At 43.1% G+C, this 13,156-nt stretch overlaps 1 protein-coding gene across 6 annotated transcripts in view; it reads left to right on the forward strand.

Annotated features, from left to right (window-relative positions):
• Positions 1-9,402, forward strand: part of ate1 (arginyltransferase 1) — a 55,797-nt gene extending 46,395 nt beyond the window's left edge. For all 6 annotated transcript variants that reach the window (XM_080482113.1, XM_080482112.1, XM_080482114.1 and 3 more), the window contains 2 exons: positions 1,273-1,393; positions 7,796-9,402. In XM_080482113.1, coding sequence (XP_080338239.1) covers positions 1,273-1,393; positions 7,796-7,974 — 300 coding nt within the window. In that variant the 3' untranslated portion in view covers positions 7,975-9,402. The remainder of the gene's footprint in view (positions 1-1,272; positions 1,394-7,795) is intronic.
• Positions 9,403-13,156: the final 3,754 nt, after the last annotated feature.

A 13,156-nucleotide genomic window follows, 5' to 3' on the forward strand; every position in this document is an offset into this window, starting at 1 on the left:
GCTGTGTGTGTGTGTGTGTGTGTGTGTGTGTGTGTGTGTGTGTGTGTGTGTGTGTGTGTGTGTGTGTGTGTGTGTGTGTGTGTGTGTGTGTGTGTGTGTGTGTGTGTGTGTGTGTGTGTGTGTGTGTGTGTGTGCGCTGTGGCAGTGCAGCAGGCTTGAAGCAGGCGCCCGCTTGTTTACAGAGCTTTCTCAGCACTTTGTATTTGTTTGGAGCCATGTGATAGAACGCAGGTCCTTGATAATGGAGTCTCCATCCCCCATCCCCTCCTTCTCCCCCATCTTTCTGTTCACTCAACCCCTTACTCTATTATTTCTATGCCTCGCAGCTGTTTTCGTTCAGCTTGGTTTACGTTTCATGCAAAATGTTAGGTCAAATAGTGACTTGTACCCATTTCACAAGCACACATTACAGTATGCTGGCGTGTTTACATTTCCTGCTCAACACTGTGGACAGCGTAGCACTTCTGACACAGAGAAGCAAAACTCAAACAAAGACCCTTCAGACAGTAGAGTCAGATCCAGCTCGCAGTCGCCATCCTGACCCGGAGGTCAGTTTACAACTTGTCAGACCTTTAACTCGAAAGGTTGGCCAGTGCAAGTGTCAAACTAGTACAAGTAGAATCGCAGCAAATTAACATGTTAGCAGTATGTTGGATCAGTAAATCAGTTACATTTTCAGGAGTCACAAGTAAAAAAAAAATTTTAATACATATTTACATCATATTTATGCAAAAAATCTCCTGATTGCCCTTATCATCCTGCCACAGTGCAGAATTTAACTTGTGCAATTTGACACCAGCTGCATCAGCTTGTTGATTATATAAAGAAATCTGAAATGAGGTTTTGTCAGCTGGTGAGAAGTGAACTTTCACATCAGTTTGAAGGCTGAACCTTCTGTGTTACTCTCAATATTTCATATTTTGGTAAATAACATTGCAATGCGTCATGCATATTTAAAAAAAAAAATGTATTCCATTGGAAAGCTAATAGTTTTGTTATTTATTTCTATACTGAAAACATAAAACCCAAACGTTTCCTTAAATATTGTACATTTCTTTGTGATGATTATGGTCTCTAGTTATAAAAAACAAAAACATTGATTGTACTTATTGTCTTTATTTTAATATAGCTTTTACGTAATTTTTTTTCTCCAATTTTTATGCCTTTTTTATTTGCTTTGTTTTAACGCTTGTTTGATTTTTGTCTTCACTTGAATAAACATATTTAACAAACAAATGTTTTTAAACTTCTGTGTTTCTTTGTTTTTTTTAGGGCAAGTACTGGCCTTCAGATCTCCTGTGCCCAGAGACCTTCGTCTGGGTACCTATAGAGCGATGCACACCAAAGCTGGACAGTTCCGGGTATGCTCGTCTAAACCAGGATGCCGATGCAGGTAACAGTCACACCACACTCCAGCTCCAATGTCACAAGCTGTCCGAAATGTGAGGAAACACTATATTTCCCATATGGTTGCATATATTTCTTAACATCACCAACATAAACTGGCCTTGGGTTTTTCCTGTTCTCTGAGCGAACTTTGCTGGATGAACCCACGGACCTTGAGTTAACGTCTGATCCGGTTTCACTGCGATGGCGCATTGAAAGCTGTGGGTTTTCTTCAAAGTAACGTGCAGTCACCAAACGGGGGGGGGGGGGGTTAAACAAGGGCCCCCAACTCTGATCACACATTCCTTTTCTGTCCACATCCTTTATCATGGTCCAGGCTGAGCCAGCGCTGTCTTGCGGCAAGCCCCTGTTATTATTAAATGAATAGTGATTTTGGTGGTAATACACCACACACAGAAGATGGACTGGAGGACGTCCACGTCTGGATTGTGAGATGAGAGAGGAGGGCTGGTAAGCCGAGGCAGAAAGGAGAGTTCTCTGAATATTCCTTCTCTGTTGGTGAGTGGCCAGGTTTTTTTGGCGGATAACTGAAGAGTCTGTCAGGTCACTCTCACTGTGATGATTTTCCTCCAACACATTTCACCACGACTGATACGGTTCTATCCACGTGACACAGATAAACTCTCCAGTCGTGCGAGAGGTGACTGAACATCACTGGTATGTGTGAACATTGTATGAGGGTCCAAACATGCCTACCTACATTTGATGTTGCAATAACTTGTAACCTGAGCGTATGGAGGCCAGAGCTATCTCCTGTTTACAGTTCCTCGTCACTTGGCATCACCAGACAGGAAAGAGACGCTGCTCGACAGTAACGGGAGATGAGAGAGGACAACAATGCGATTGTTAGACGGGCGAGCGAGGAAGTAATGGCAGAGTAGATGGAGGAAAAGACGCAGTGCATGTGATAAAAGTGTTTTTAGGCTAGAAGAGGAGAAAGGGAGCAAGGCTTGTGGCTGCGTGCTGGCACGAGAAGAGAGAGGAGCTTAATAAAATGGAAGATAGATTGATAGAGAGGAGGAGGAGGAGGAGGAATAAAGGGGGTATATGAAAGTGGATAGACAGAAGCAAGCCTGTTGTGGTGAAGTCATACTTTGACTTGGTGCCATACGCAGGTGAAAAATGACACAATTGATGAAGAGAGTAACTGTTCTCTGGCATACGCCTTTGTCCTCTGTCCCCGCATGAAAGAAATATGGATTTGACATTAATTTCTGATTCGCTGGCTTGACTTCTTGGTGCAAGTGGCAGTGAAATGACCACGCCCTTGAGAAATAAAGGGCAAACAGTCGACATTTACAACTCTGCCATTAACAGCTTAACCACGACTATATTTTTCCTTTTTTTGTTTTTGTCAGTTCTCTCCTCAAATTCATGAGTAGGCACACATTTCCCAGGACAAAATGGAGGTCTCTTGAGTTGGCAGTTTTCACTTTTGGCCGCCATTCGTTTATGTGTCTGTGGTTCTTGTGGTGCCTCGGTTCCTGTGTGGACTGTTGGTCTTGGACAGTGCTGCGCATTACTTCAGGACCGAGCTGTCCAAACGCAGTGTCGTTACAGTTCAGTCGATGGTTTAGCTCTCGGCCCTGGTGCCGAGCTGTACTGCTGACAGACTAATGGGGGTCCTGAGCAAACCCAGCGGTCACTATGACCTTTGTCGTTTTCATGTTTAGAGAATGGTATGCTTTTTTGGCCCAGACTTATTTGGTCATGTATGACATGTGTTTGACTTGAATATCAGCATGTTTCATGTAAGCTTGAACTCCTGGGGAAGTCCTGGCCACGCGAAACACTTTAGGAATCTCCTATGTACCCTTTTGGAAGTCATATTGTCTTTTTTGCTCAGGCCTAAAATCTAAAAATGAGTGCCATTGTGACTCTTTCTTCTTTTATCCAATTGCTTCCTGTGCTTTATGAAGGCCGGAAATTCAAACTGCCTGTGCCAGAGATCTTGAGTGTGCTGTGTGCGCGTTTACATTGTGAGGGCGAGCAGGTTACAGAGCTGTCCTAATGAGGTGTGTAAAGACGCCTAATCTAAAGTTTACACAACTCCCTGCACAGCAGACGCTCACTGATTGCGCGTCTGACGCTGACACATTAAGAGCCCTTGTGGCTTTGTTGTGACCTCCTTCAAATGAACACAGTGCTTATTGACACTTACACTGCATCCAGCTCATACTACATAGAACTTCTTTCTCTCACACACACACACACACACACACACACACACACACACACACACACACACACACACACACACACACACACACACAGACACTCAGTGCTTGCTTGACAGAGAAGGGAAGGGAATGGCCGCTCAGCACTGTAAACATTTGCAAAAATGTGTGATCTTCATCATCAACCCATGGGCTGGCCGGCGCCAACCCAGATGCAAAATACATATTAATTAGGGTTGTGGAGTTCTCACTGTCTGGGTCTACGTTACATTACTATGTCCTGATCTCTTCCAGGGTTTTTGCCTGTCAGAGATTGATAGCACAACTTTTCTATTTTTTTTCCAATACAATTACATTTTTTGTCATTCCCTTTTACTACCTTCATTCCAATTACAATAGTCATGATAATTTGCTGTATAATCGTAGGGTTTCTCTTGTTGCTTTCTTCACTGTGGAGGTCAAACTTCATGGTCAGCCACATAGAGATTTAGGGATTCGCCTTTAGGTGCAAACACAACCTCTTGAACCCGGGCCCTCCAGTCAGAAAGCAGCCGTCTCATGCACTACAACGCCATTTTGGCCTTTCCCTTTTCAAATGTGAGCCCATTCTGCATTTGCAACATTGGGTCATAGGAAGTGGTCATAACCCGGTGGCCTACCTTTGACCAGCATCCGGTGTTAAGCAAGTGTTCAGAGAGTTTGAGAAGGACAGGAAGAGAGAGAGGAGCGTGGCGAGGTGTCAGGGCCTGTAGCCTCAGCAATGACCCTCTCACTCCCCCAAGCGACCCTCACCACTCCTCTTCCCCTAACCCTTGAACCCCGAGGCGAAGGAGCTGTGACCTGGGAGCACCCTGTCACTGAACGTCCGGTGGGCCTGACGAGGACGAGGGTCTGGACCTGCTCACGGCGGGAAGAAGCTTTGCTGGAGTCTGTGTGGAGGAGAAAAGGAAAGTTGTTTATGTGAGGAGCGGATGTTTGGATGGCTCGCACTACGAGAGAAAACTGGGACCTCTGCTCAGCATCTCTGCAGCAGTTAATAAACCATCGACGAGCTTCGCGCCGCCATCCGTTCTGTCTTGCAAAACGTCCGCTCCTTGATATCTTGGCGAGGCAGCGGTGTTGGACAAGTTGAACTTCGCTTAACTGTTTGCATAAGTGGCCTGGCCCTGATGAAGATCATAAGCAGATGCATAGAGCCTGGCCTGAAGCACACTTGAAGTGAGGAAGCATCAAATGTTTAAATATTATCACTTTCATCACATCAACACACATTAATTCTTCATGCATCAAAAAGCTGCTCATGTACAAGTTGCGTAACATGTTTACGGCTTTTGAAGAATCTATTTCCCCCACATGGTGAGACTTAACATACTGCTGATTTTCTTCATTTAAAAGTTAGCTTCAACCATTTTTCAATTACATGACTCAGCAGTTTTTTGAGAAGAAGGGGGGAAGAGACAGCGGTTAGGGCAATGCCGAGCAGGGAAATGAGGCTAATAAATAAAACATGAATCCACATTGTGGAATCAAAATTGCAGCTGAAGTATGAAAATATCTACATAGGGAGGGGGTTATTTTCATGAAGCCTCGGGACTTTATGTTTATACCCAGCTCGCTTCTTTCCCTTGGCGAGCTCTTCAGATAGTGCCCGTACAAATTAGATGCTGTACTGGTAGATGTACATAGCAGCTGAGATGTGTGTTAGGACACATTAATGCAACTGGAAACATGGAAGGTTACTAGGTGGGGAAAAAAACCCATTTCCCAGTTGGATTGTTTGACATGAGTATAGAGAACAGCCTCATGAAAATCTGTAGATGCAAAACAATCAATATTGTTCTATGTAAACAATAAATATCTCCTTTTTAATAGCTAACTATGTAGGTTAAGCTGCAGTTCATAAATGCTGCAAATGTCACCAGTTCTTTCAGGGACTCTTGCTCCCCGATTTTGATGATGTTTGTTTCAGTCTGACTGATGATAACATTATGGATCACACACACACACACACACACACACACACACACACACACACACACACACACACACACACACACACACACACACACACACACACACACACACACACACACACACACACACACAAACACACACAGTCTTGCTCCAGGACACTTTGACATATTGAGTGATTTTGAGATCAAACGTGATTGAAAGACAAGCCTCACTCCCAACATGCTCTTTATTAGGAAAGAGGCTTTGTTTGTCATCGTGCATTTGTTTTTTTTGTCTCATACTGTTTTCCGAATTGTTGATATTTTCGGTCTGAATTTGGCAGCGCTGTGGCACATACTTTGGGAAATAAACAGTCAGAAGTGAGCTCACATCATTGCAACCACCTGAGTGTCCAGCTGGGAGCCACATGAGTGCTGTCGGGGGGGGGGGGGGGGGGACTGACGGAGGAGAACGGGAAGCCCAGAGCTCTATTAATACCACATCTCACTTGTTCCTGTTCGATGTGTCCCTCTGGGCCTGGCGAGCGATTCAACCCCACTGCCTGGACCTCATCTCAGACAGACCAGGGACACTTCAAACCAGAAGCACTGAAGTACAAAAACTGCAGTTTGCTTCAGCTTTCATGTAATGATTTATTTTTGATTTTACATATTTGCACTCGATCTTAACTTTTCGGTCACATGTGGAAAATTGGTTTAGTTACATTTATTACAACGATTCAGTTTACTGTCTCGTTGTACTCTGAAATGACAGCATATCACAGCTGAACACACTCTTGGCTGTCTTTCAACAATGGAAATCAAATATCCTTCAGAAAGTTCTTCCTACTTGGTTGCAGAAGTTCCTATAAATTTGTGGTACTTGTAGTTTGCTTTGCTTTTGCTCTTCTGCCCAGTTCATCCCAAACCAGCTCCATGATCTGGAGACTGTAGACAATGGAATTGAAACAGCATAGAGTACAAAGGGAAGTGACTTACTAAAGAAAAGTTTCTAGAAGTTGAGTTTAAGTCTATCCTCAACCTGAAAAGGTCCAGTGAGCTCATCATTAATGTTACCTGCTCATACCAGAACTCTCCTCCACCTCGCTGGCAAATGGAACTGATGCTTTGTGCCGATGACCGTTCCAGCCACGGGTCCGTCCATCTGGCCCGTCAACAGTCATTTCTACAGTCAATAAAACCTTGGAATAGCCTGTCTTCAAGTATTTCTTAGCCCAGTCTTGACATTTCAAGTAATGTGTCTTGTATAGAGGTTGGTGGGATTTCAGCATACCCGACCTTGGCCATGTGTCCGTGCTCTGAACACCATGTATGTCTCGGTACTCAGGGTAGGGTACAGTTGAGAACAGTGAGTTCCTAGTGGCTTCATGCTTGATTTTTCATAAATCTTTGGCAATTAAGCTGCGCCTTTTTTTTTTTGGTCAATGCTTTTCTTTCCACCCTGTTGACTTTTTATGACAAAGGTGGAGTTGGAAAATATGCATAAAAATGACGATAATACTCAGTGAGGAATTCCAATCGGTTCTTCTGTTCCCAAGGACAAAAGGAAGTTTATAGTCATTGTGATTCCTGTAACACAATCAAGTGTTTTCCTTTTTCTTCACCTCTGCTTCAGACAAGTCTGTCTGAAAGGAAGAAAATACTTTATGTAAAACATGTAGAAGTACATTCCACATGCTCAGTTTTAGGCATTTTGCAGCTGATGAATTAGTGAAATAATTGGAGAATAAGTCAAATAATGACTGGAAGCTTTGATTAGAGTAGCTGCAGTCTGGATGTCGTACATCAGAGAGATGGTGACATAGTGTAATGCCTGTGAAGAACAGACCTGACTATGTGTTCACCCTTTTTCTCCATCTGACTCTCCAGAGGATAATTTTCTGCTCTGAACATACACTCTTGAGATTAGCAGTGTTCTTACTGGTCTGATGGGAGCTGGCACGGTATGAGACCAGACCGAATGAGTCGCTGGCTTTGGCGAGCCAGCGGTGAGCAGAGACCCCGTAAACAAGACCGTCTAACCATGCTTGCTCACACTCCGCCTCGACTCCATGCTCAAGGCAGAGGGGTGTAACTTCTGAGGGGGGGAAAAGGCTTTCTGCTCCTCCAGCAGCTTCTCGGAATAACGACATATCCCAGCCAAGTCGTCTCCGAGGGTAAACAAAGCAAAGGAGGGAAACTCGGGACAATGTTTATTGTGTTTCATGTTTTCTTTCTCATGTGCCTGTTTTGGTGTAGGGGATGCCCGGGTGCTGAGGGATGTGGGCAAAGCTCTGGTGCTGTACAGGCGGACCGTCATGCCCTACGCAGCCTACTCACGCAAACGGAAGGGCTCCAGTGACGAAACCGAGGTGCAGCAGTACGCCAGCTTGGTTGGCCAGGACTGTGCTGAGCGGATCCTGCTGTACCGTTCTTAAACCGGCCGCCTCTCACCATCGTACTAGTATAAAATACACGTGAATACACACTTCCCAGCGATGTCTGTCAGTTCTCTTCATGTATGTGTTAATGTCTCTGTCTCCTTACTGTCTATCGAAGTGCTTACTGCTGCCTCTTCCTTGGTAGTTTCACCACGCTTACCTCAACACATGCTGGAAGGATGCAGGAGCAAATCACTATTTATTGGACGTATGTATGCACCCTCTCACCCATTGGCCTCTTTTATGAGTTATAATATGTGATTGAGTGAAACTTGCAGCAGTGCTCTCAAACTTCTCATATCATATAACCATTGCTTTGATTGCAAGGCACCAGTCTTGAACTTGTATGCTTCAGCAATGATATAAGAGTATGTAGTTATACACACATGGCAACTCCTCTTTAAAGAGACACGGGTTTGAAGTTTCTCTGCGTTGCCACTTGAAAAGTATTTTCTTTTCTGAATGTCCACGCATTTCCTATTTTTCCCCCTCTTACATTATATCTAAAACTGAAATTGGACTCATGCTGCACCACAACATCGTAAAGCTCTTTTTGGTCGCGTTTCTGTGGAGTGAAGAAACCACTTTTTTTCTTTTTTTTCCCCCAATGTTTTTGTTTGGTGTATTTAGTCTGTGTTTTTCTTTCATTATTGATTCTGTTATTTTTGGTTTGACCCAAATAAAGCGGTTGCATAGTCTCACTTTGTGGTGTTGATGGCTTTTCTTTGCATGCTCACAACTTCGGTAAGTGAAAATGATGTAAAAGGTCACACTTAGTACACAGTAGAGATAAGCGCTCGAGCCCAAATCACAGCCAGAGCAGGGCTCCGTGCAGCTCCTGCTCACCGGCAGCGACATGCAGAACCGGCTTTTCCTTGCATGTGATGTTAATGCAATTCATTTTCTTTTAATCTCAGTGAAAACCCACACATGCAGGGGGAGAACTTGGAAAACCCCACACACCCTGTTATCAGTGTTGACCACTACATCACTCTGTGACCTGAGCTTTCAAAAATATTCAGTTTTCAACCAAACTAAATTTGGAAAAATTAGTTTAATTGTAGATCCAATCAGAAATATACAAAGCCATGTTACTACGCCCTTTTACTTTTTCTGGTAAACAATTGTGTGCCTAAGTAACATTTTAAGCTTAAACATTTTAATGGCATTTTTTCTTTTAATGGGATATTTTGCAAGTTTTCTGTCTGTATATATTTTCATGGTGAATGTGATTCTTTTGCTGATCGTTGGAGACTGCAGAAAAGTATATTTGTTCAAAGTCCAAATCCTTAATCTATTTTGTAAATATTTTAACAAAAAGGAAATATGCTCAGTATGTCTGTTGTTAAATGTCAGGTTCTTCAATGTGATGACATTTGGTCACAAATAAAGCACAAGGCACTGACTCCTCACGCTATTGATAACAACTGTAAAAAAAAAAAGAAAAGAAAAGATCACCGCAGGTGTATTTTGTGAGGCTGAAATCACAGTGTTGCCTGAGTTGCTGACATTGTGAACAGTGGTGCACATTGCTTTGCATGCTATCTTAGCATCATTTTCCGATTTGCATCATTGTGCAAACTCATTTAAGTGCTCTGTGAATAACTAGAGGCAGGCTCCACTCTTTCAGATTTTGTGTTTATTGTAATACTGTTGATTTGTGTGTGTACACAGGCTATAGGTTAAGACTGCCGATTAGCTGAGTTGCAATCAGACCAGTTTATTCATCCCAAATGGACCTTTTGTTTGCTGAATTGCAACATGTATATCAATGATAATCAATGAAGCAATAACTAAAGAAACATTTAAAGGCATGTGTGCAGGTTTAAAAAAAATGCAGGACAATTAAACAATAAATTCCAATAAATTAAGTCAAATTAATCAAATATTTTTTGAAAAAATCACTCAAAAATGCAGTTAAAGTCCAGTTTGCCTATATGCTGAGACTGTACAACATTGTTGATACTAAACACGCATGTATTTTTCTCAATGACAGGGCTACTCCTAAGTTTGACCACTTAAACTGACCGAGCAATGTTTGTCTTTATTGATTCCTGAGGTTCCTTGAGTTCTTCTTCAATTTGCATTGGTTTACTTTTAGTTTCAACTTGAATCAGTCAATAATAATCACAAATAATAATCACTGAGCATCCACTTTTTCACCAGGCGAAGCTCATCTGTCTCTTCATTTTTGTTAGAATAACTGTTGCGCCTGAGGAAATGATCATAAAAGCCATAAATTGATTTGCATGTTTAAACTTCTTTTGTCCAAAGGTGTAAAATGTCTGAATATCGATTGATATCTATGATATGTGTTTAAAACAGGTTCATTAAATGTTTACATTTGTTCTCTGTCAAGGTTTATACCAGTAAATCCTTCAAAAGTTTTTTTTCTTTTAATGCTTTCACATGTTTGCTAAAAGTACTTTAAAGCGACTATAGAGGCTGCCGGATAATACTTCTTCGTTAACCACCTTTTCAGATTTCTGTACCTGTACTTTTGAAAACTTCAAAAACTCATTTGTGACTTGATAGTAAACAAACAAACATCAAGATTCCAGTTCTATTGATGATGCTTGTTGATTAGCTCAAAAATTCTTAAAAAAAAATGGCCTTCCTTTAACTTAACATGACATTTCTTTGCAAAACCTGAAAAAGTGCAGGTGAGATCTTAAGTTTGAATGTCTGTAAAGTCAGATTCAGAGAAAATAAAAAAATAAACATGATGATGTATGTGTTAGGTGGGGAGCCAGGTTGTGTGTGCTATGTCTATCGCCCAGCTGGAAGACTACTTAATGCTCCTGAATGACTCCAGAGCCACTCAATCATGCAACTGACCGAGCAATAAGTGTATCCACAGACTGGTTAAGTGTAAGCTTGACCTTGTGTTTGTGCAGAAGCTGGACTCTCCTGCGCGACCTGACCTGTCTGTCTGCACCGTGTCTTAAGAAAACACTGGACAGAGTCACTTTCTCTTGTTTCAACTCAACCTGGGCTTATAAGCAGCCGGCCTCCCCAGTAAAGAAACAAGGACTGACAGGCTAATTCTCCAAAAAGGGAACACCGACGCTGGCTGGTCGCCATGTTGGATTCACTCTTTCTCTCTCGCATTAGGCATGCTTTCCTTTGGACTTAATTCACGCGCACACACACACACACACTCTTGGCTCTGTCGCACATGCTTAGTCTTGGTGGACAGCGCACATAAGGACATGTGCCAGTGCTGTGGTGGACATTTTCTATCAAAACAAGTGACCAGAGCCGGTTCGCTGCTTTATGAGTCCAGAATGCTGCAGAATGCGGCACTACTGACTTTACTCCTTTACATACATACTGTATGTGTCTATATATAAAAGTGCCGCTGCCCATAACTCTTGTTAAGTACGAGGTCTGCGCCGACCACACTCTGCTGTTGAAATATCGCTCAGCCAAATCTCAGGATTTAAGGAATTTGAGGAACCTGGAGAGAGGGCTTTATCTTTATGTCCGACCAGGGTCCCAGAAATGGTTTGGATACTTTCTGGGGTTTATTTTAGTCTCTGCTGGAGACAGACGGGTTGAGTTTGTCTTAAGGGCAAATACACAGCTATGAAAGGAGACTAGGAGACAAGATAATGTTTAAACTACCAAAGAGCGCTTTCAAGTCTTGATGGATGTGGAGTCAATTCCACAGATACAGTGGAAAAATAACTTCAGCTTTCTAAAGAATTATTCTTAACATTCGGTTGAAGAGGTTAAAAGAAAGAGTGTAGTGGTGTAGTGGTTCGTACTGTCATTGCACAGATGGGACGCTTTTGTTTGATTCCTGGTTCATTTCCATGTAGAGTTTCTATCTTTTTCTGCGTTCAGAAGGTTTTGCTGAATAATCAAATAGGTATGTGCAAGGCTTATTGTGTTGCAATGTTAATGTGCTGGTGACTAGTGCTTTTAATTATGTATCAATAATTAGTGTAATACAAGGACAACATGCAATTTCAGGACGGAATTTCACCCAAGAACAGCCCTGAGCCAGGGATCGTGTCAACCGATACGACTGTGCAGCTGACAAATGATTATTTCAAAACAAATGAAGAAAGTCCCTTTAACCAACTGTAAATCTTTGGGTATCTTTTCTGAGTTCAAAGACAAAACTTTCTTCCTTCTCTCATAAATGTACAGCGGTTACGTGACCCTTGGACAAGAGAGACAGTGTCAGCGCTGAAATTATAGGTGGTCAGTCTGAAAATGAGGGGAAAAAAGCCTCAATCCCTGATATTTTTCTATTTTCCAATCCAAACCTGCATGTGGGATCATGTCAGAGAAATATGGAATAATATCCCTCAGCCGTTTGCGTAAATGCCCTTCAGTGTTACATGCCGGCCTCGCTTGTAACCAGTATTTGCTTTTGTGGTAAATAAGAGGGAAAATGTGTTTAGTGAAAGAGCGGATTTGCAGATTTTTATCTTGCAGTCTTCATTTTTCCTTACGGCAGGGACACAGATGCTGCCAGAGGATGGAGCTGAAGCGTGTCTGACATCCACCAGCATCCCCTGATGGCATCTGCAGTGTGGATGACTAAAGCAGGAGTCCGTGTAGTGTCTGAAAGAGCAATTACACGACATCGTCTTCCTGTTTGTGAATCCAAAAGTATCTGTAAGCAGTGAACGGTTTGATCTCTCTTTTTTTTGTGTGTGTGTGTGTGTGTGGGGGGGGGGGGGGTCCTTCTGTGAGCTAATCTTTCTATGTTGCACGCAACCTTTGTTACGTGCACTCGGGGGCAGAATGTAAGCAAAAGCCTCACCCCACAGCGAGTCGTATGTGCGTATCCCTGTTTACTCTTGCAGCCCCCCCATTGGGGCGGGGGCTGTTTGCTTGAATTGGCTTCCCACGAAGACAGTGTGAATTTACATGTTTGTTTTTCGATATTCTCCCATGCCCGCTCCAGTGTCCAACCGCTGCACACATGTGTGTGTCTATATGTCTCCCGCTCATTCCATTGTGATGCCGACGTGTCGTACAGATGCATGTTTGTACGGGCACCCACGCCAGGCCCCCCAGACCAGCGGAAGCTCCCAGGCCAGAGGAAGTGCCGGGCTCCTTTGTTGAACAAGCCCCCTCCCGGATTAAGCGTATCACAGCCTAAATGCAGGCCCTTTCTCCTGGGGATTATCTAAAGGCCAGGGGGGCGCCCACTCCCACT

The sequence above is a fragment of the Lipophrys pholis genome (assembly GCF_963383615.2).
Source record: "Lipophrys pholis genome assembly, chromosome: 15".
Taxonomy (NCBI): domain Eukaryota; kingdom Metazoa; phylum Chordata; class Actinopteri; order Blenniiformes; family Blenniidae; genus Lipophrys; species Lipophrys pholis.